The sequence below is a fragment of the Oncorhynchus mykiss genome, chromosome 30 (genome assembly GCF_057628025.1).
Source record: "Oncorhynchus mykiss isolate SJ-2025 chromosome 30, ASM5762802v1, whole genome shotgun sequence".
NCBI lineage: Eukaryota > Metazoa > Chordata > Actinopteri > Salmoniformes > Salmonidae > Oncorhynchus > Oncorhynchus mykiss.
This window is the reverse complement of record NC_143051.1, coordinates 6,820,619-6,841,545: the sequence shown is the minus strand read 5'-3', so window position 1 is coordinate 6,841,545 and position 20,927 is coordinate 6,820,619. Positions and strand designations below refer to the sequence as shown.

Below are 20,927 nucleotides of genomic sequence, written 5' to 3'. Positions count from 1 at the left end.
GGAGGAGAGGAGAAAGAGGGGAGGAGAGGAGAGGAGAAAGAGGGGATGAGGAGAGGAGAAAGAGTGGAGGAGGAGAGGAGAAAGAGGGGAGGAGAGGAGAAAGAGGGGAGGAGAGGAGAAAGAGGGGAGGAAGGGAGGAGAGGAGAAAGAGGGGAGGAGGAGAGGAGAAGAGAATGAGAAGAGAAAGAGGGGAGGAGAAAGAGGGGAGGAGAGGAGAAAGAGGGGAGGAGAGGAGAAAGAGGGGAGGAGAGGAGAAAGAGGGGAGGAGGAGAAGAGAATGAGAAGAGAAAGAGGGGAGGAAGGGAGAGAGAAAGAAAGAGGGGAGGAGAGGAGAAAGAGGGGAGGAGAATAAAATGAGGGGAGGAGGAGAGGAGAAGAGAATGAGAAGAGAAAGAGGGGAGAAGAAGAGAGCCAGGGTGAACGCATTAGAAAATATCCTAGACAGAAAGACAGTAATAGACAAACAAAAATTACATAAACAGTACCCCCCCCCCCCCCCCCCCCACAGGTACACTGAAAGCTGTCTGAGCAGAATACATGTATTACCTGTGACCTGTCCCACGATGGCCTGGGAGATCCTGCGGTTGTTGAGGAAGGTTTTGATTTCCTCCTTCACCAGGTTACTGTCCCTCCTAGAAGAACAGGCACCACAGAGTTAACAGACGACAACCATAGTAGGACTGATTACCAACAACGACCAGACAGCCTACAGGGAGGAGGTGAGAGCCCTGGTGGAGGGGTGTCAGGAAATTAACCTCTCCCTCAACAGATGCACAATCGAGAGCATCCTGTCGAGCTGTATCACCGCCTGGTACGGCGACTGCAGGGCTCTCCAGAGGGTGGTGCGGTCTGCACAACGCATCACCGGGGGCAAACTACCTGCCCTCCAGGACACCTACAGCACACGATGTCACAGGAAGGCCATAAAGATCATCAAGGACAACAACCACCCGAGCCACTGCCTGTTCACCCCGCTACCATCCAGAGACTGAAAAACAGCTTCTATCTCAGGGCCATCAGACTGTTAAATATCCATCACTAGCCGGCTACCACCCGGTTACTCAACCCTGCCCCTTAGAGGCTGCTGCCCCATATACAAAGACATGGAATCACTGGTCACTTTAATAATGAAACACTAGTCACTTTAATAATGTTTACATACTGCTGTACTCATCTCATATGTAAATACTGTATTCTATACTACTGTATTTACTAAGTAGTCACTTTAATAATGTTTACATACTGCTGTACTCATCTCATATGTAAATACTGTATTCTATACTACTGTATTTACTAAGTAGTCACTTTAATAATGTTTACATACTGCTGTACTCATCTCATATGTATATACTGTATTCTATTCTACTGTATTTACTAACTAGTCACTTTAATAATGTTTACATACTGCTGTACTCATCTCATATGTATATACTGAATTCTATTCTACTGTAGTTTAGTCAATGCCACTCTAACATTCCTCAATCTAATATTTATATATTTCTTAATTCCATTCTTGTACTTTTAGATGTGTGTATCGTTAGATCTTACTCCAACAGTGCAGTACTAACAGACCACACACACTTCCTGCAACAGAAACCACAGAGTAAGAACAGACCACACACACACTTCCTGCAACAGACACCACAGAGTAAGAACAGACCACACACACACTTCCTGCAACAGAAACCAGAGTAAGAACAGACCACACACACACACACTTCCTGCAACAGACACCACAGAGTAAGAACAGACCACACACACTTCCTGCCTCCTCACATCTGCACCAATGTGAATCTACTAATGCCGTCAAATGAAAACGTGATTCACATTTTCAAACAGTCCCTTTAGATTTTCCAAAAGGGGCTATACATGTGAGGTTTTTCTCATACCTGAGTAGCTTCGTTTCACTGCCGAAAAAATAAAAATTCAACCATTTAGGTGTTCAGCGAAATAACAACACAATGTCAAAATACAGGAAGCCTAGTCAAATAATTAACATCCAATCACATTAACTGATACTCTCTCGTGGGAATTCCACTAACAGTCCGTATATAGCCAAACATATAGATGTGCGTTAGTTAAAGGGGCAAAGTACTGACAGGTTGTTGTTGTTTTTAATTGAGAGACCAGCTTAAAAAGTTATTTACTGACCATAATGTTCACTTGTCTGACCTCTTGCATGATGACAAGATTCTCACACGACTGGCTGATCTGGGTGATGTTTTTTCCTCACCTGAACGGTCTGAATCTAGGATTACAGGGACTCTCAACTATATTCAATGAATTGAAATCAGAAGCCACTGCCAGATTTCTGGATAGGGCTGCGCTCAGAGTTTCTTGCCTTGGCAAATCGCACTGTTAAGACACTGATGCCCTTTGCAACCACATACCTATGTGAGAGTGGATTCTCTGCCCTCAGGCACAGACTGTGTGTGGAAAATGATTTAAGACTGAGACTCTCTCCAACACAACCCAACACTGCAGAGTTATGTGCAGCCTTCCAAACACACCCTTCTCATTAACCTGTGGTGAGTTATTCACCATTTTTGATGAACAAATAAGATTTGATATGTAAGATGGTTAAATAAATAGCAAAATGATTGATTATTATTATATTATTATTTGTGCCCTGGTCCTATAAGAGCTCTTTGTCACTTCCCATGAGCCGGATTGTGACAAAAACTCACACTCATTCTGATGTTTAATAAATGTATTGTATAGTGTGTGTGTGTGGCAGACTAACAATGATGGGGAAAAAAATAACATTTGAGAGTGCGCTGACCCTGGTGCTAGAGGGGATACAGCTGAATGTTTGAAGGGGTACAGCTGGAGGATGAATGTTTGAAGGGGTACAGCTGGAGGATAAATGTTTGAGGGGGTACAGCTGGAGGATGAATGTTTGAGGGGGTACAGCTGGAGGATGAATGTTTGAAGGGGTACAGCTGAATGTTTGAAGGGGTACAGCTGGAGGCTGAATGTTTGAGGGGGTACAGCTGGAGGATGAATGTTTGAAGGGGTACAGCTGAATGTTTGAAGGGGTACAGCTGGAGGCTGAATGTTTGAAGGGGTACAGCTGGAGGATGAATGTTTGAGGGGGTACAGCTGGAGGATGAATGTTTGAAGGGGTACAGCTGAATGTTTGAAGGGGTACAGCTGGAGGCTGAATGTTTGAAGGGGTACAGCTGAATGTTTGAAGGGGTACAGCTGGAGGCTGAATGTTTGAAGGGGTACAGCTGGAGGATGAATGTTTGAAGGGGTACAGCTGGAGGATGAATGTTTGAAGGGGTACAGCTGAATGTTTGAAGGGGTACAGTTGAATGTTTGAAGGGGTACAGTTGAATGTTTGAAGGGGTACAGCTGGAGGTTGAATGTTTGAAGGGGTACAGCTGGAGGATGAATGTTTGAAGGGGTACAGCTGGAGGATGAATGTTTGAAGGGGTACAGCTGGAGGATGAATGTTTGAAGGGGTACAGCTGGAGGTTGAATGTTTGAAGGGGTACAGCTGGAGGATGAATGTTTGAAGGGGTACAGCTGGAGGCTGAATGTTTGAAGGGGTACAGCTGGAGGATGAATGTTTGAAGGGGTACAGCTGGAGGATGAATGTTTGAAGGGGTACAGCTGAATGTTTGAAGGGGTACAGCTGAATGTTTGAAGGGGTACAGCTGGAGGTTGAATGTTTGAAGGGGTACAGCTGGAGGATGAATGTTTGAAGGGGTACAGCTGGAGGTTGAATGTTTGAAGGGGTACAGCTGGAGGATGAATGTTTGAAGGGGTACAGCTGAATGTTTGAAGGGGTACAGCTGGAGGCTGAATGTTTGAAGGGGTACAGCTGGAGGATGAATGTTTGAGGGGGTACAGCTGGAGGATGAATGTTTGAAGGGGTACAGCTGAATGTTTGAAGGGGTACAGCTGGAGGCTGAATGTTTGAAGGGGTACAGCTGAATGTTTGAAGGGGTACAGCTGGAGGCTGAATGTTTGAAGGGGTACAGCTGGAGGATGAATGTTTGAAGGGGTACAGCTGAATGTTTGAAGGGGTACAGCTGAATGTTTGAAGGGGTACAGTTGAATGTTTGAAGGGGTACAGTTGAATGTTTGAAGGGGTACAGCTGGAGGTTGAATGTTTGAAGGGGTACAGCTGGAGGTTGAATGTTTGAAGGGGTACAGCTGGAGGATGAATGTTTGAAGGGGTACAGCTGGAGGATGAATGTTTGAAGGGGTACAGCTGGAGGATGAATGTTTGAAGGGGTACAGCTGGAGGATGAATGCTTGAAGGGGTACAGCTGGAGGATGAATGTTTGAAGGGGTACAGCTGGAGGATGAATGTTTGAAGGGGTACAGCTGGAGGTTGAATGTTTGAAGGGGTACAGCTGGAGGATGAATGTTTGAAGGGGTACAGCTGGAGGCTGAATGTTTGAAGGGGTACAGCTGGAGGATGAATGTTTGAAGGGGTACAGCTGGAGGATGAATGTTTGAAGGGGTACAGCTGAATGTTTGAAGGGGTACGGCTGGAGGATGAATGTTTGAAGGGGTACAGCTGAATGTTTGAAGGGGTACAGCTGGAGGTTGAATGTTTGAAGGGGTACAGCTGGAGGATGAATGTTTGAAGGGGTACAGCTGGAGGTTGAATGTTTGAAGGGGTACAGCTGGAGGTTGAATGTTTGAAGGGGTACAGCTGGAGGATGAATGTTTGAAGGGGTACAGCTGGAGGATGAATGTTTGAAGGGGTACAGCTGGAGGATGAATGTTTGAAGGGGTACAGCTGGAGGATGGATGTTTGAGGGGGTACAGCTGGAGGATGAATGTTTGAAGGGGTACAGCTGAATGTTTGAAGGGGTACAGCTGGAGGTTGAATGTTTGAAGGGGTACAGCTGAATGTTTGAAGGGGTACAGCTGGAGGTTGAATGTTTGAAGGGGTACAGCTGGAGGTTGAATGTTTGAAGGGGTACAGCTGGAGGTTGAATGTTTGAAGGGGTACGGGACTACAAAACGTTTGGGAAACACTAATGGTCGAAGTGAATACATTCTTCACCATATGGGTTTTACCTCCCCTGTATTTTCACATAAACAAAATGTTGACTCAAGATTCAACATTTCTGGAAATCTACAATGTACACATGAAATCAGAGAGACTCTGGTTTCTGGAATGTCTAAAACCTTGAGGGGGGGGGGGGGAGAAAAAAAAAACAGACAGGGCTTAGATTGTTGACAAGATGTGAATTATATTTTGTCTCCAATGTTCATTGAAAACATCAATACATTTTCACAAGGGGGAGGACTTGTCTCTCTCAGAATACAGTGTTAATAGTTGTTGGTTAGTCAGCCAGCGGGCAAATGTTTAGCCATATTTACATAGATGTCAAAATAGACCAGTCAAAACAAGACACGGTATCAAGAACAAGATAAAGATGAGTCACCAATGATTCCCCGCAGCTTCTTGTCATTAGTTGGAAGTTATCTGGCAGAATCACAACACTCGGACTTCTGCAGCATCGTTGTCTCCTATATTGTCAGAGACTTCTGGGAGTTTAGATTAATCTCCCCCGGGTTGGTTTGTTTTGTTTACAAGCGTTTCGCTACACACCTCAATAACATCTGCTACATGTGTGTGTCTTTGATTATTGTTGTTGCCGCGGTTGAAAGTTGATTGCATGCGATTTGGAACCTGGGCTGCCTCCAGGAAGGAGGAAGGAGCCCCGGTCTGGCAGAAGTCATCTCGAAACAAAAGTGACATATTTAAGCATCTGTAGTAATTAATAGGATTTACAAAAGTGATTGATTTTTTTTTATTTTTTATTATTTTTTTAAACAAACATTTTATTTCCCCAATGTTTCCTCCCAATGAAAACTGAAGGCATCACTTCTTTTTTTATATAAATAAGAAACAATTTGTTGGAAATCCCAAAATTGTACTTTTAACATTTATTCTATGTTAAAAAGAGATGTGTGTTTCTGGTCGATGCGCCGTGCTGCCTCAAGTTTTACTGTCACGTGCTGCGGACACTCACTTCTTACTCCAAACACAACCATGGAGCAATAATCTATAATTACAACTATTAATTACAACTATTATAACCAATAATCAATATCCATGTAGCACAAACAACTTTGACAAGGAAGAACAAAAACACTATGTACAGGGTCAGGAGGAGGTAGATATGTACAGGGTCAGGAGGAGGTAGATATGTACAGGGTCAGGAGGAGGTAGATATGTACAGGGTCAGGAGGAGGTAGATATGTACAGGGTCAGTAGGAGGTAGATATGTACAGGGTCAGTAGGAGGTAGATATGTACAGGGTCAGGAGGAGGTAGATATGTACAGGGTCAGGAGGAGGTAGATATGTACAGGGTCAGGAGGAGGTAGATATGTACAGGGTCAGGAGGAGGTAGATATGTACAGGGTCAGGAGGAGGTAGATATGTACAGGGTCAGGAGGAGGTAGATATGTATAGGGGTAAGGTGACTATATACAGGGTCAGCACCATATTAACAATGTACAGGGATACTGGAGTGATGGAGGTAGATATGTACAGGGATACTGGAGTGATGGAGGTAGATATGTACAGGGATACTGGAGTGATGGAGGTAGATATGTACAGGGATACTGGAGTGATGGAGGTAGATATGTACAGGGTCAGGAGGAGGTAGATATGTACAGGGTCAGTAGGAGGTAGATATGTACAGGGTCAGGAGGAGGTAGATATGCATGATTGCCTGGATGCAATCATCTCTTTCCCTCCCTACACACCTGACCCAAATCAGCCAGACTAACAGCTAACAGCAGGAGAATAAGTCATCGTCACCAGGGCCTCAGGCCGTTGTCTGATAATGATATAATCATCCTCCTCTCCAGACGCAAGACTAGTTTCTCTCCCCCCCCCCCCCCCCCCACCTCTCTTACGGTGTTCACCTCAAATAACCATCCTTCTCTTTACCATGATTCACCGTTCGCTCCTAATCTTCTTCTACCATCTCTTTAAGCAGTAGGCCCACATCTCTCCTCATTACAGTCCTATAGGCCCACATCTCTCCTCATTACAGTCCTATAGGCCCACATCTCTCCTCATTACAGTCCTATAGGCCCACATCTCTCCTCATTACAGTCCTATAGGCCCACATCTCTCCTCATTACAGTCCTATAGACCCACATCTCTCCTCATTACAGTCCTATAGGCCCACATCTCTCCTCATTACAGTCCTATAGGCCCACATCTCTCCTCATTACAGTCCTATAGGCCCACATCTCTCCTCATTACAGTCCTATAGGCCCACATCTCTCCTCATTACAGTCCTATAGGGCCACATCTCTCCTCATTACAGTCCTATAGGCCCACATCTCTCCTCATTACAGTCCTATAGGGCCACATCTCTCCTCATTACAGTCCTATAGGCCCACATCTCTCCTCATTACAGTCCTATAGGCCCACATCTCTCCTCATTACAGTCCTATAGGCCCACATCTCTCCTCATTACAGTCCTATAGGCCCACATCTCTCCTCATTACAGTCCTATAGGCCCACATCTCTCCTCATTACAGTCCTATAGGCCCACATCTCTCCTCATTACTGTCCTATAGGCCTATACCCCATTACTGTCCTATAGGCCCACATCTCTCCTCATTACAGTCCCATAGACCCACATCTCTCCTCATTACTGTCCTATAGGCCTCTACCTCATTACTGTCCTATAGGCCCACATCTCTCATTACTGTCCTATAGGCCTCTACCTCATTACTGTCCTATAGGCCCACATATCTCCTCATTACTGTCCTATAGGCCTATACCTCATTACTGTCCTATAGGCCCACATCTCTCCTCATTAGTCCCATAGACCCACATCTCTCCTCATTACAGTCCCATAGACCCACATCTCTCCTCATTACTGTCCTATAGGCCCACATCTCTCCTCATTACAGACCTATAGGCCCACATCTCTCCTCATTACTGTCCTATAGGCCCACGTCTCTCCTCATTACAGTCTTATAGGCCCACGTCTCGCCTCATTTCAGTCCTATAGACCCACATCTCTCCTCATTACAGTCCTATAGGCCCACATCTCTCCTCATTACAGTCCTATAGGCCCACATCTCTCCTCATTACAGTCCTATAGGCCCACATCTCTCCTCATTACAGTCCTATAGGCCCACATCTCTCCTCATTACAGTCCTATAGGCCCACATCTCTCCTCATTACAGTCCTATAGGCCCACATCTCTCCTCATTACAGTCCTATAGGCCCACATCTCTCCTCATTACAGTCCTATAGGCCCACATCTCTCCTCATTACAGTCCTATAGGCCCACATCTCTCCTCATTACTGTCCTATAGGCCTATACCCCATTACTGTCCTATAGGCCCACATCTCTCCTCATTACAGTCCCATAGACCCACATCTCTCCTCATTACTGTCCTATAGGCCTCTACCTCATTACTGTCCTATAGGCCCACATCTCTCATTACTGTCCTATAGGCCTCTACCTCATTACTGTCCTATAGGCCCACATATCTCCTCATTACTGTCCTATAGGCCTATACCTCATTACTGTCCTATAGGCCCACATCTCTCCTCATTAGTCCCATAGACCCACATCTCTCCTCATTACAGTCCCATAGACCCACATCTCTCCTCATTACTGTCCTATAGGCCCACATCTCTCCTCATTACAGACCTATAGGCCCACATCTCTCCTCATTACTGTCCTATAGGCCCACGTCTCTCCTCATTACAGTCTTATAGGCCCACGTCTCGCCTCATTACAGTCTTATAGGCCAACATCTCTCCTCATTACTGTCATATAGGCCCACATCTCTCCTCATTACAGTCCTATACCTCATTACTGTCCTATAGGCCCACATCTCTTTTCCTGTCTCCATAAATGAAACCAACTCTCAACAGCCCTCTTGCCCCCTCCTCACCTCATGTACTCCTCTACCTTCTCCTCCAGGTCCCAGTCCTCCTCCGCCATGATGTCATAGCTGAATGACCTCTGAACTCCAACTGCCGGGGGGTACAGCGGCGGGGGCGAGGTTTCGTAGCTGTTGCTAGGCGACAGGGAGGCGCCATCCAGCCCGGGTGTCTGCGTGGTGACGGAGGCCAAAGAGAGGGAGGAAGAGGAGGAGGAGGAGGAGGCTGGGGCGGAGGCTGTGGTAGGGGTAGTGTTGGTTGTGGGGTTGGCGGTGTGGGTGTCGTTGCAGTACGGGGGGCGATGGTCGGGATCTAGCCGCTCTAGGGATGCTAAAGCCTGGATGATCTGTGGCTTGGTCATCCCTGAGAGACGGAGACGCTGAAGGAGGTCGATCTGCTCGATGGTATAGCGCGGCTCCACCTCACAACACTCCATCCTGACATCTAACGGGTTAAAACAGACACGAATAGTTCACAGACACTTTTAAAAAAAAGGTCTCTAAAATACTGTATCAGAGACACGTTGTTATCAATTTGATTTACAAATTCTCTATGGGGTAATGAATCTGGCTAAGGGAATCTGGCGTCCCTTGTCCCACAACTAGGCATCTATATTATCATTTAACATCTCTGACCTACTTTCCCTGAGGCCTCAGTCAGAACTGTTAATATAAATGCCTAGTAGCGAGCTGAACTTTGGCACAGTCACATCTCTTACATATTTGTCCAGAGCATAACCCTAACCCGATTACTCATTAAGTTATAATAAGACAGTGCTGATTCACAGCCCGATGACTCATTAAGTTATAATAAGACAGTGCTGATTCACAGCCCGATGACTCATTAAGTTATAATAAGACAGTGCTGATTCACAGCCCGATTACTGATTAAGTTATAATAAGACAGTGTATTTGGAAAGTATTGAGACCGCCTTCCCCTTGTTGTTACATTACAGCCTTGTTCTAAAACGGATTCAATAAGTACAATTCCTTATCAATCTACACACAATAACCCCATAATGACAATGTGAAAACAGGTTAAGAAATGTTTGCACAATTATTACAAATATAAATACTTTATTTACATAAGTATTCAGACCCTTTGCTATGAGACTTGAAATTGATCTCAGGTGCATCCTGTTTCCATTGATAATGTTTCTACAACTTGATTGGAGTCCACCTGTGGTAAATTCAATTGATTGGACAAGATTTAGAAAGGCACACAACCTGTCTATATAAAAAGGTCCCACAGTTCACAGTGCATGTCGGAGCAAAAACCAAGCCATGAGGACGAAGGAATTGTCCGTAGATTTGGGGAAGGATATGCAACATTGAAGGTCCCCAGGAACACAGTGGCCCTCATCGTTCTTCATCGTCCTTAAATGTAAGTAGTTTGGAACTCTTGATGGTTTTCCTAGAGCTGGCCGCCCGGCCAAACTGAGCAAAAGGGGGAGAAGGGCTGTGGTCGAGGAGGTGACCAAGAACCCGATGGTCACTCTGACAGAGTTCCTCTGTGGAGATGGGAGAACCTTCCAGAAGGACAACCATATCTGCAGCACTCCACCACAACAGGCCTTTATGGTAGAGTGGCCAGATGGAAGCCACTCCTCAGTAAAAGGGCACATGACCGACTGCATGGAGTTTGCAAAAAGGCACCTAAAGGACTCAGACTGTGAGAAACAAGATTATCTGGTCTAATAAAGCCAAGATTGAACTCTTTGTCCTGAATGACAAGCGGCACATCTGGAGGAAACCTGGCACCATCCCTACGGTGAAGCATGGTGGTGGCACCATCCCTACGGTGAAGCATGGTGGTGGCACCATCCCTACGGTGAAGCATGGTGGTGGCACCATCCCTACGGTGAAGCATGGTGGTGGCACCATCCCTACGGTGAAGCATGGTGGTGGCACCATCCCTACGGTGAAGCATGGTGATGGCAGCATCATGCTGTGGGGATGTTTTTCAGTGGCAGGGACTGGGAGACTAGTCAGGATCGAGGAAAAGATGAACAGAGCAAAGTACAGAGAGATCCTTGATGAAAACCTGCTCCAAAGCGCTCAGGACCTCAGACTGGGTTGAAGGTTCACCTTCCAACAGGACAAGAACCCTAAGCACACAGCCAAGACCTGAGAGAGACCTGAAAATAGCTGTGCAGCAACGCTCCCCATCCAACCTGACAGAGCTTGAGAGGATCTACAGAGAAGAATGCGAGAAACTCCACAAATACAGGTGTGCCAAGCTTGTAGCATCATACCCAAGAAGACTGGAGGCTGTAATCTCTGCCAAAAGGTGCTTACTGAGTAAAGGGTCTGAATACTTATGTCAATATCATATTTCCTTTTATTTTTTCTAAAAACCTGTTTTTACTTTGTCATTATGGGGTTGATGGGTATATTGAATCTATTTTAGAATAAGGCTGTAACATAACACGTTTTGGAAAAAGTCAAAAGGTCTGAATACTTTCCAGAAATAACCTATGTATTTATTGCCATGATGTTTAACGTTAGCTATATACTGACATTAATAAATAAATCTGTGCATTGATTGTAAAATAATGTGTGTCATTGCCCCTGCCCATGGCATTACAGTGCCCGACTGCAGCCTACCTGACAGCGGGGGTGAGAGGCGCCCTGTGGGCAGAGGCTCGGTTCGCGGTGCCGCAGCCGGGAGGCACCACTGTCGCATGGCTCGATGGAGCTGCCGGGGAGGGAGAGGTAGGCGACACTTGATGCTGAGGTGTAGGGACTAGGGAAGAAATGCCACTGGGGTCAACTAGCTAGAAACTTCACTTCAAATATGATTAAAGTTTTGTAGTTAAATTAGATATGGCCTGTTGCTAAATAAAAGGACCTAACTAGCTATCAAGTTGGCTTGTTGTTGCCAGGTGAGAAGCGCCAGTCACTTTCACTGACGCGCTGCAGCCTGGTTCGGCTATATGGTTAGCTTATCACGCTAGCTAATTATTAGCTCGCTAGCTATCTCTTATCTGTTGACAGTAACTTGCAAGCTATTAAAAGTAGCAAACTTGAGCTAAGTTGTAAAGCTAGCTAACTCATTGCATCCACCTTGCACCAATAACTAGCGCACGCTAATTAGGTCATAAACCAGAGCACTTTGCACCAAATGGTATCTTGATTTAGCCGAGGTGGGAGATAATGGCATGCTAATGCAGACACATGATGCTAACCGGCAGCGCCCCTTTATCTTACCTCCCGCTGCTGTGGCAAGCCGCAGCCGTCTAAATGGGTAGCTGTAACGCAGCAGGGGACGCTATGTGGGCACTTCTCTTGAAACGCTCAACCGTGCACGTCGACCGAACAAAACTTTCGTAACGGTTTCCAACTAGCTAATGAAGGTGATCCGTGCAGGGTCACATTGTCCCGGGATGCAACAGCAGAACCGTAAAGAAACGGTAAACGGGGAGTCTGTCTCAGTTTCTGACCTCTAACCCCACCACACTGTCCCGGGATGATATAGGAAGTTATTCATCTGGGAGGGAAAATCAAAACGGTTTTTATTTTTTATTATTAATTAATACATTCAGTTCTCCCCCCCAAAAAAAGTGAATAGTGCAAACCTTATAGCCATTAGCCTATAATAAAGTGGTCTGTAAAGTACTTTGGGGCAAAGCATTTTGTGACAAAAAAGGCTTTGTTAATACGTTTGCTTGATACATTGATTGATTGATAAAAACACTATTAGGCAACATTCTATTCCTTCTGTAGCCTGTTGATATTTCTATATCTTAGCTGTTTATAAAGTAGGCCTAATGACCGTCCAGGAACAACTACACTATGGGCTTTTGCCCTCAGAACAGCCTCAATTTGTCTGGGCACGGACACTATAAGGTGTCATTCCATAGGGATACTGGCCCTTGTTGACTCCGATGCTTCCCACAGTTGTGTCACGTTGGCTGGATGTCCCTTGAGTGGTGGACCGTTCTTGATACACACACAGGAAACTGTTGAGCGTGGGGAAAAAATCCAGCAGCGTTGCAGTTCTTGATACAAACCGGTGTGCCTGGCACCTACTATCATACCTTGTTAAAAGGCAATTCAATATTTTGTCTTGCCCATTCACTCTCTGAATAGCACACACGTCTCGAGGCTCAAAAACCCTTCTTTAAACCCGTCTCCTCCCCTTCATCCACACTGATTTTTGAAGTGGGTTTAACACGTGACATCAATAAGAGATTCATAGTTTTCACCTGGATTCACCCTGTCAGTCTATGTCATGGAAAGAGCAGGTGTCCTTAATGTGTTTCATTGTCAGTGTATATGTCTCTTTATGTATTTCATTCGGAATGATCCCATATCATGCAGATTGTATGCAGACGTATAAATGGCATCGAGTGAAAGATACAGAGCCTTCAGAAACTTGACTTATTACACATTTTGTTGTGTTACAGCCTGAAAATAAAATGATTACATATATTTTTCTCTCACACATCTACACACAAAGTGAAAACGTGTTTTTACTGAAAATACAGGTCAGTCAAAGGTTTGGATAATACCTACTCTTTTTTTCACAATTTTCTACATTGTAGAATAATAGTGAAGATATCAAAACTATGAAATAACACATATGGAATCATGTAGTAACCCAAAAAAGTGTTAAACATATCAAAATATATTTTAGATTTTAGACACTTCAAAGTAGCTAACCTTTGCCTTGATGATGGCTTTGCACACTCTTGGCATTCTCTCAACCAGCTTCATGAGGTAGTCACCTGGAATGCTTTTCCAACAGTCTTGGAGGAGTTCCCACATATGCTGAACACTTATTGGCTGCTTTTCCTTCACTCTGTGGTCCAAATCATCCTAAACCATCTCACTGCAGTGTCACCAGCAAAACACCATTGCACCTCCTCCTCCATGCTTCACGGTGGAAATTGCACATGCAGAGATCATCCGTTCACTTACTCTGTCTCACAAAGACACGACAGTTGGAACCAAAAATAAAAAATGTGGACTCATTAATCAATCAAATTTATTGATCAGCAGATGTCAGCAGATATCGCAAAGTGCTATACAGAAACCCAGCCTAAAACCCCAAACAGCAAGCAATGCAGATGTAGAAGTTACCGTTTTGGGGCAGCAGGTGGCCTAGTTGCTGGATCGAATTCCCTGAGCTGACAAGGTAAAAATCTGTCGTTCTGCCCCTGAACAAGGCAGTTAACACACTGTTCCTAGACCAGTTAACCCACTGTTCCTAGACCAGTTAACCCACTGTTCCCCTGAACAAGGCAGTTAACCCACTGTTCCCCGGTAGGCCGTCATTGTAAATAAGAATTTCTTCTTAACTGACTTGCCTAGTTAAATAAAAAAAAGAAGCTTGACCAAAGGACCAAATCAGACCAAAGGACAGATTTCCACCAGTCCATTACTCATGTTTATTGGCCCAAGAAAGTCTTTTCTTCTTATCGGTGTCCTTTAGTAGTGGTTTCTTTGCAGCAATTCGACCATGAAGGCCTGATTCACACAGTCTCCTCTGAACAGTTGATGTTGAGATGTGTCTTATTTTGAACTCTGTGAAGCATTTTTGGGGGGCTGCAATCTGAGGTGCAGTTAACTCTAATGAAATCCTCTGCAGCAGAGGTAATTCCGGGTCTTCCTTTCCTGTGGAGATCCTCATGAGAGCCAGTTTCATCATATTATATTACTTGATGGTTTTTCTGACTGCACTTGAAGAAACATTCAAAGTTCTTGAAATGTTCCAGAATGACTGACCTTCATGTCTTAAAGTAATAATGGCTTGTCGTTTCTCTTTGCTTATTGGCGCTGTTCTTGACTTAATATCGACTTGGTCTTTTTACAAAATAGGGCTATATTCTGTATACCACCCTTACCTCGTCACAACACAACTGATTGGCTCAAACGCATTAAGAAGCAAACAAATTCCACAGATTAACTTTTTAAGAGTGCACACCTGTTATTTAAAATGCATTCCAGGTGACGTGTGTCCAAACTTTTGACTGATACTGTAAGTATTCACACCCATGAGTCAGTAGAAGCACCTTTAAGCAGTGACTACAGCTGTGAGTCTTTCTGGGTAAATCTCTAAGAGCTTTCCACACCTAGATTGTGCAACATTTGCCCATTATTCTTTACAAAATTCTTCAAGCTCTGCTGTATTCATCTTGGTCTCTGACCCAACAAATCTCTCTCTCACTTCCTCTCTCTCAATTCAATTAAAATGGCCTTTATTGGCATGGGAAACGTGTTCACAAAGCAAGTAAAATAAATGAATAAAACAACAACAAATAAATATCAAAGCAAATTACACAAAAACAATCAGACATTACCAGTATCAATCAAATTTCAATCACATTTGTTTATAAAAGTCCTTTTTACATCATCAGGAAAAACTCCCTAAAAAGGCAGGAACCTAGGAAGAAACCTAAAGAGGAACCAGGCTCTGAGGGGTAGCCAGTCCTCTTCTGTTTGTGCCTGGTGGAGATTATAAGAGTACATGGCCATTAAGGTCAGATTGTTCTTACATTTTTTTATTTAACCTTTATTTAGGCAAGTCAGTTAAGAACAAATTCTTATTTACAATGTCGGCCTACCCCGGCCAAACCCGGACGACGCTGGGCCAACTGTGCTTCTCCCTATGGGACTTTCAATCACGGTCGGATGTGATACAGCCTGGATTCAAACCAGGGATCGTAGTGATGCTTCTTGCGCAGAGATGCAGTGCCTTAGACCGCTGCGCCACTCAGGAGCCTGAGGTTAGACGTTCAACAAAATCAAATGTATTTATAAAGCCCTTTTTACATCAGCCAATGTGTCACGTTCAAACGTCCATAGATGACCAGCAGGGTTGTAGTAGAGGGTGCAACAGGTCAGCACCTCAGGAGTAAATGTCGGTTGGCTTTTCATAGCCGACCATTAAGAGGTCGAGAGAGTCGAAAAACAGCAGGTCTGGGACAAGGTATTACATCCGGTGAACAAGTTAGCAGGTAGAGCAGTTGAAACTGCTGACCAGGTGGACTGGGGACAGCCAGGAGCCATCAGGCTAGGTAGTCCTGAGGCATGGTCCTAGGGCTCAGGTCCTCCGGGAGGGGAAGGCGATAGGGAGAATTAGAGGGAGCATACTTAAATTCACACAGGACTCCAGATAAGACAGGATAATTACTCCAGATATAACAGACTGACCCTAGCCCCCCGGCACATAGACAATAGCAGTATAGATACTGGAGGCTTAGACGGGGGTGGGTCGAGGGACACGGTGGCCCCGTTCGATGATACCCACAGACAGGGCCAACCAGGCAGTATATAACCCCATCCACTTTGCCAAATCACCCACACCACCAGAGGGATATCAACAGACCACCATCTTACTACCCTGAGACAAGGCTGAGTATAGCGCCCGAATGTCTTCTCCACAGCACGAGCCCGAGGGGGGACTCCAAACTGGACAGGAAGATCACGTCTGACTCAACCCACTCAAGTGACGCACCCCTCCTAGGGACGGCATGGGAAAGGACCAGTAAGCCAATGACTCAGCCCCTGTAATAGGGTCAGAGGCAGAGAATCCCAGTGGAGAGAGGGGAGCCGGCCAGGCAGAGACAGCAAGGACCAGTGCCTTGTCGTTCACCTTCGCACCCCTGGGCCAGACTACACTCAATCATAGGATCCACTGAAGAGATGAGTCTTCAGTAAAGACTTAAAGGTTGAGACCGAGTCTGTGTCTTTCACATAGATAGTGTTTAGCAGTTGATGTTAATGTTCAATAACACAGACCCCAAAGCAAATCAGGGGGGGGGGATATATATATTCAAAGAGAACGTATCATAGTTGTTATACTGAGAGGTAGCTGTTTATTCTCCCCTGTCCTCAGTGATTCTCTCCACTGAACAAAGAGACAGGATGTACTTTATACCCAAGCCTAGCCTGTGGTTGACCAATTAGAATTCGCCAAATACCACAAATACCAATGTGTCAAGTAATTCTCTTTTAGTTTTCACATGATTTGGTTGGTTTTAATTATGTTGCTGTCGTGGGGCTCTGTGGGGTGTGTTTGTGTTAGTGAACAGGGCCCCAGGACCAGCTTGCTTCGGGGACTCTTCTCCAGGTTCATCTCTCTGTAGGTGATGGCTTCGTTGTGGAAGGTTTGGGAATCTCTTTTCTGGTTTTTGGATAATTAGTGGGTATCGCCCTAATTCTGCTCTGCATGCATTATTTGGTGTTTTACGTTGTACACGGACAATAGTTTTGCAAGACGAACTGTTGTACTCAGACAATATAATTCTCAATTTGGTGTTTTGTCCCATTTTGTGAATTTTTTTGGTTGGTGACCCCAGACCTCACAACCACTGAGGGCAAATGTTTTATTAATGATTCAAGTATTTTTTGCCAGATCCTAATTGGTATGTCAAATTTTATATTCTTTTTGATGGCATAGAAGGCCCTTCTTGCCTTGTCTCTCAGATCGTTCAGCGCCCCAGTTACCTGTGGCGCTGAAGTTTAGGCCAAAGTATGTATAGTTTTTTGTGTGTTCTAGGCAAATGGTGTCCAGATGGAATTTATTATTTGTGGTCTTGGCGACTGGACCTTTTTTAGAACACCATTATTTTTGTCTTACTGAGAATTACTTGGCCCAGGTCTGACAGAATCTGTGTAGAATATCTAGGTGCTGCTGTAGGCCCTCCTTGGTGGGGGACAGAAGCACCAGATCATCAGCAAACAGTAGACATTTGACTTCAGATTGTAGTAGGGTGAGGCCGGGTGCTGCAGACTTTTCTAGTGCCATAGCCAATTCATTGATACAAATGTTGAAGAGAGTGGGGCTCATGCTGTTTCCCTGCCTCACCCACCCGGCCCTGATGGAAAATCTGTGTTTATTGCCAATTTTGACTGCACACTTGTTTGTGAACATTGATTTTTATAATATCGTGAGTTTTTCCCCCTAACACTGCTTTTCATTTTGGGATTCAACAAAGAGAAGACTTTGCTTTTGTTTTGTTTGTTTGTCAGTTAAAGTATGCAGGATTTACACGTAGTCATATTTTAACAAGTCAATTTGACATTTGCTCAGGACATGTAACGCTCAATGAGTGAATGGGTGTGGAGTCAGGCGCAGAGAGCAAAGGATGCGGGAAAAAACACGCTTTAATGTCCAAAAAAATCACAGGAACAAAATAGTTATACCCAACACAGGCGTAACTATTAAAACAAATAGTACCCTGATGTGAAATACTAGGACAGCGAGAAAACCCACCAAAACACTAACACCTCTCACAAATACACAAGAACAAGCCCACAAAACAGAAGCGGGCTAAACAAACTTAAATAACCCCACCCTAACAACCAAACCATAAACAGGTGAAACCAATTAGACAAAACCAAACGAACACGGAACAAAGGATCGGTGGCAGCTAGTAGACCGGCGACGACGATTGCCGAGCGCCACCCGAACAAGAAGGGGAGTCACCTTCGGTAATATTCGTGACAGGACATCATTTTTCACTGAGGAAATGTTGGAGTCTGCCATTGATGTGGTTACTGTTGACATAGATTAAATTATGGGGGTCAAATTTGTCTCCACTTTGTGGATTGGGGTGATCAGACCTTGGTTCCAAATATTGGGGAAGATGCCAGAGCCGAGGATAATAATGAAGAGTTTGAGTGTAGCCAACTTGAATTTGTTGTCTGTTTTATTTTATAATTTCATTTTTCTTCTTTACTGTTTTAGTGTTTCCCCATAGTATTTTTATTTATTAGGGCAGCAGCTACTCTTCCTGTGGTCCAAACACATTAAGGCACTTACATTACATAGTGAAGGTGTATGTTCTAGTTTTGTGGGTCTGTGTGTTTGGTTGGGTAGGTTTCAATTTATTGTTATTTTTTTGGTGGGGGGAGGGTTGTTTGCGCTCTTCATCAAACCACTTTTTTTTGCTTTTCATTTTTATAGGTTTCTGCTTGATTTTTTTTTTTTTACAATTTGATGTTAGCTGTCATATATACTGTTCAGACTTTATTTTGCTAAGTTTACACCTTCACTATCGCAAGGAAAATATTTCTCTCTCTCTCTCTCTCTCTCTCTCTCTCTCTCTCTCTCTCTCTCTCTCTCTCTCTCTCTCTCTCTCTCTCTCTCCTTTTTGTGGTTTGAATCACAGTCTCCTTCTCTCTCTGGTAAAAGTTGAATAATAAGTTGTCAGCCACTCCCTAATCTACTCAAACACTGAGCTGAGGGTGTTGCAGCTATGTTTACCTAGCTAGTACACTCAGTATGGGCATGCAGTACACCCTCCCCTCTTGTACCAAGCTGAGTAGGTCTTATTAAAGACTCACCTTTCCTGAGTGCAGTTGAGTATTTTTTTTTACCAGAAGGGTAGAAGCCCACTGGGAACGAGAGGCAGTTGTGGCAAGAGCCAGTGGTCTGTTGGAGGTTGAACTGAACTTATTACTACAAACTCTAATTCTACAACTTGTACCTCCACTATGAACTGGGCGTTTCTGCAGGGCCTGCTTAGCGGGGTCAACAAGTACTCCACGGCGTTCGGTCGTATCTGGCTCTCTGTCGTCTTCATCTTCAGACTCATGGTCTTCGTCGTGGCCGCGGAGAAAGTGTGGGGTGACGAGCAGAAAGACTTCGACTGCAACACGCGCCAACCTGGCTGCCACAATGTCTGTTACGACCACTTCTTCCCTGTCTCCCACAGCCGGCTCTGGGCACTCCAACTCATCTTCGTCACCTGTCCCTCACTCCTGGTCGTCCTCCATGTCGCCTACAGAGATGAACGAGAGAGGAAACACTGTCTGAAGCACGGCGAGGGATGCACCCGTCTGTATGACAATACGGGGAAGAAGCGCGGCGGCCTGTGGTGGACCTACCTCTTCAGTCTGCTCTTCAAGATGGCGGTAGACGGCGTGTTCATCTTTCTGTTGTTTTACATCTACGATGCGTACTTCTTCCCGCTGGTGGTGAAGTGCTCAGAGGACCCCTGTCCCAACGAGGTGGACTGCTTTATTGCCAGGTAATTATTATTATTATTACTATTATTATTACAAACAGAGCACACTTTGCACTGATCGTTGGCATGGCCCTGCGGTTCTCCTGATCATGTGACCTGACCATCAGGAGAATCTCTAAGTATCATAAATGCTGCACTTGTTGACGGTGATGAACGGCTGATGAGCTAAACCAGTATGCGATTACAATGCTTTGTTATTTTGAACGACCAAAGACCTGTACTATTTAACAAAGCTCATCTTTAACTGTCTGCTCCCTAGGCCAACAGAGAAACGAGTGTTCACGGCCTTCATGGTGGTGATAAGCTTGGTGTGTATACTCTTGACCCTGTGTGAGATCCTCTACCTGCTGGGGAAGAAGTGCAGGGAGTGTATTGGCGGTGGAGGACCCCGTGCCATCAGGGAGAGCCCCCAGTTCACCATGCCAGCTACCATACCCCTGACAGAGAAAGATACCTCTGTGTTCAAGCACTCTGAACTGAAGAAGATTAATATGGCTGATGGGGATGGTGGACTGGATAAGAGAGAGAGCCCTGCTCCGGGTTACAGTGTGACTGTCTCTTAAGACTGTTATCTTTAATTCTGGTCCTGGAGACGCCATAACTTGTGAAGGCTTTCCGTTCAAACCCAGTATTAATACGTTGATTAGATGCATCTAATCAAGGCATTGGTGATTAGTTGATCAGTTGTGTTTTAGTAAGTCTAGTAGTAGTTAGTAGATAGTACTGGTCTGGACGAAAAGCCTATGGAAAGACTACAGCATTCTGTCATGTCTGTGTTTAAGGCAAGGGCCACATATACTGTTCAGTGTGAGTATGTGGGATACTCCAAAATGCTGTTTACAAAGTCACTGCCAAAATGGGAAAATATTTAGTCGTGATTAATTAGAGAATGACATGCCATCTGTTTTTTTTGTAAGAAGTTTTCATTTCATGAAATGTACATTATTTCTTGTATTGTCTAGTTATTGACATGTGTAATATAATTTCAAGCCTGATGATTGTAGTCAGCTTGTAATTTGAAATAAAACATATTTTATTATGATCTATTA

At 44.7% G+C, this 20,927-nt stretch overlaps 3 protein-coding genes across 4 annotated transcripts in view; 2 read left to right on the top strand and 1 right to left on the bottom strand.

Annotated features, from left to right (window-relative positions):
* Positions 1 to 11,452, top strand: part of LOC110489361 (CD276 antigen) — a 77,055-nt gene extending 65,603 nt beyond the window's left edge. The window contains exon 4 of the mRNA XM_036971608.2: positions 8,941 to 11,452. Within this exon, the coding sequence (XP_036827503.1) occupies positions 8,941 to 8,963 (23 nt within the window). The 3' untranslated portion in view covers positions 8,964 to 11,452. The remainder of the gene's footprint in view (positions 1 to 8,940) is intronic.
* LOC110487851 (homeobox-containing protein 1) overlaps positions 1 to 12,339 on the bottom strand; it is a 25,213-nt gene extending 12,874 nt beyond the window's left edge. The window contains exons 1-4 of the mRNA XM_036971605.2: positions 12,110 to 12,339; positions 11,507 to 11,645; positions 8,912 to 9,344; positions 547 to 632 (exon numbers count right to left, since the gene is read on the bottom strand). Of these exons, the coding sequence (XP_036827500.2) occupies positions 547 to 632; positions 8,912 to 9,344; positions 11,507 to 11,585 (598 nt within the window). The 5' untranslated portion in view covers positions 11,586 to 11,645; positions 12,110 to 12,339. The remainder of the gene's footprint in view (positions 1 to 546; positions 633 to 8,911; positions 9,345 to 11,506; positions 11,646 to 12,109) is intronic.
* Positions 11,478 to 20,927, top strand: LOC110487850 (gap junction beta-4 protein). Of its 2 annotated transcripts, XM_090228555.1 has the most exons (3): positions 11,478 to 11,614; positions 19,567 to 19,881; positions 20,138 to 20,927. In XM_090228555.1, the coding sequence occupies exons 1-3, from the start codon at positions 11,592 to 11,594 to the stop codon at positions 20,439 to 20,441; spliced, it is 642 nt and encodes a 213-aa protein (XP_090084681.1). In that variant the 5' UTR covers positions 11,478 to 11,591; the 3' UTR covers positions 20,442 to 20,927. The 2 variants fall into 2 exon arrangements, with proteins under 2 accessions (XP_090084681.1, XP_021415440.3); XM_021559765.3 differs by lacking the exon at positions 11,478 to 11,614 and having other exon boundaries at positions 17,579 to 19,881.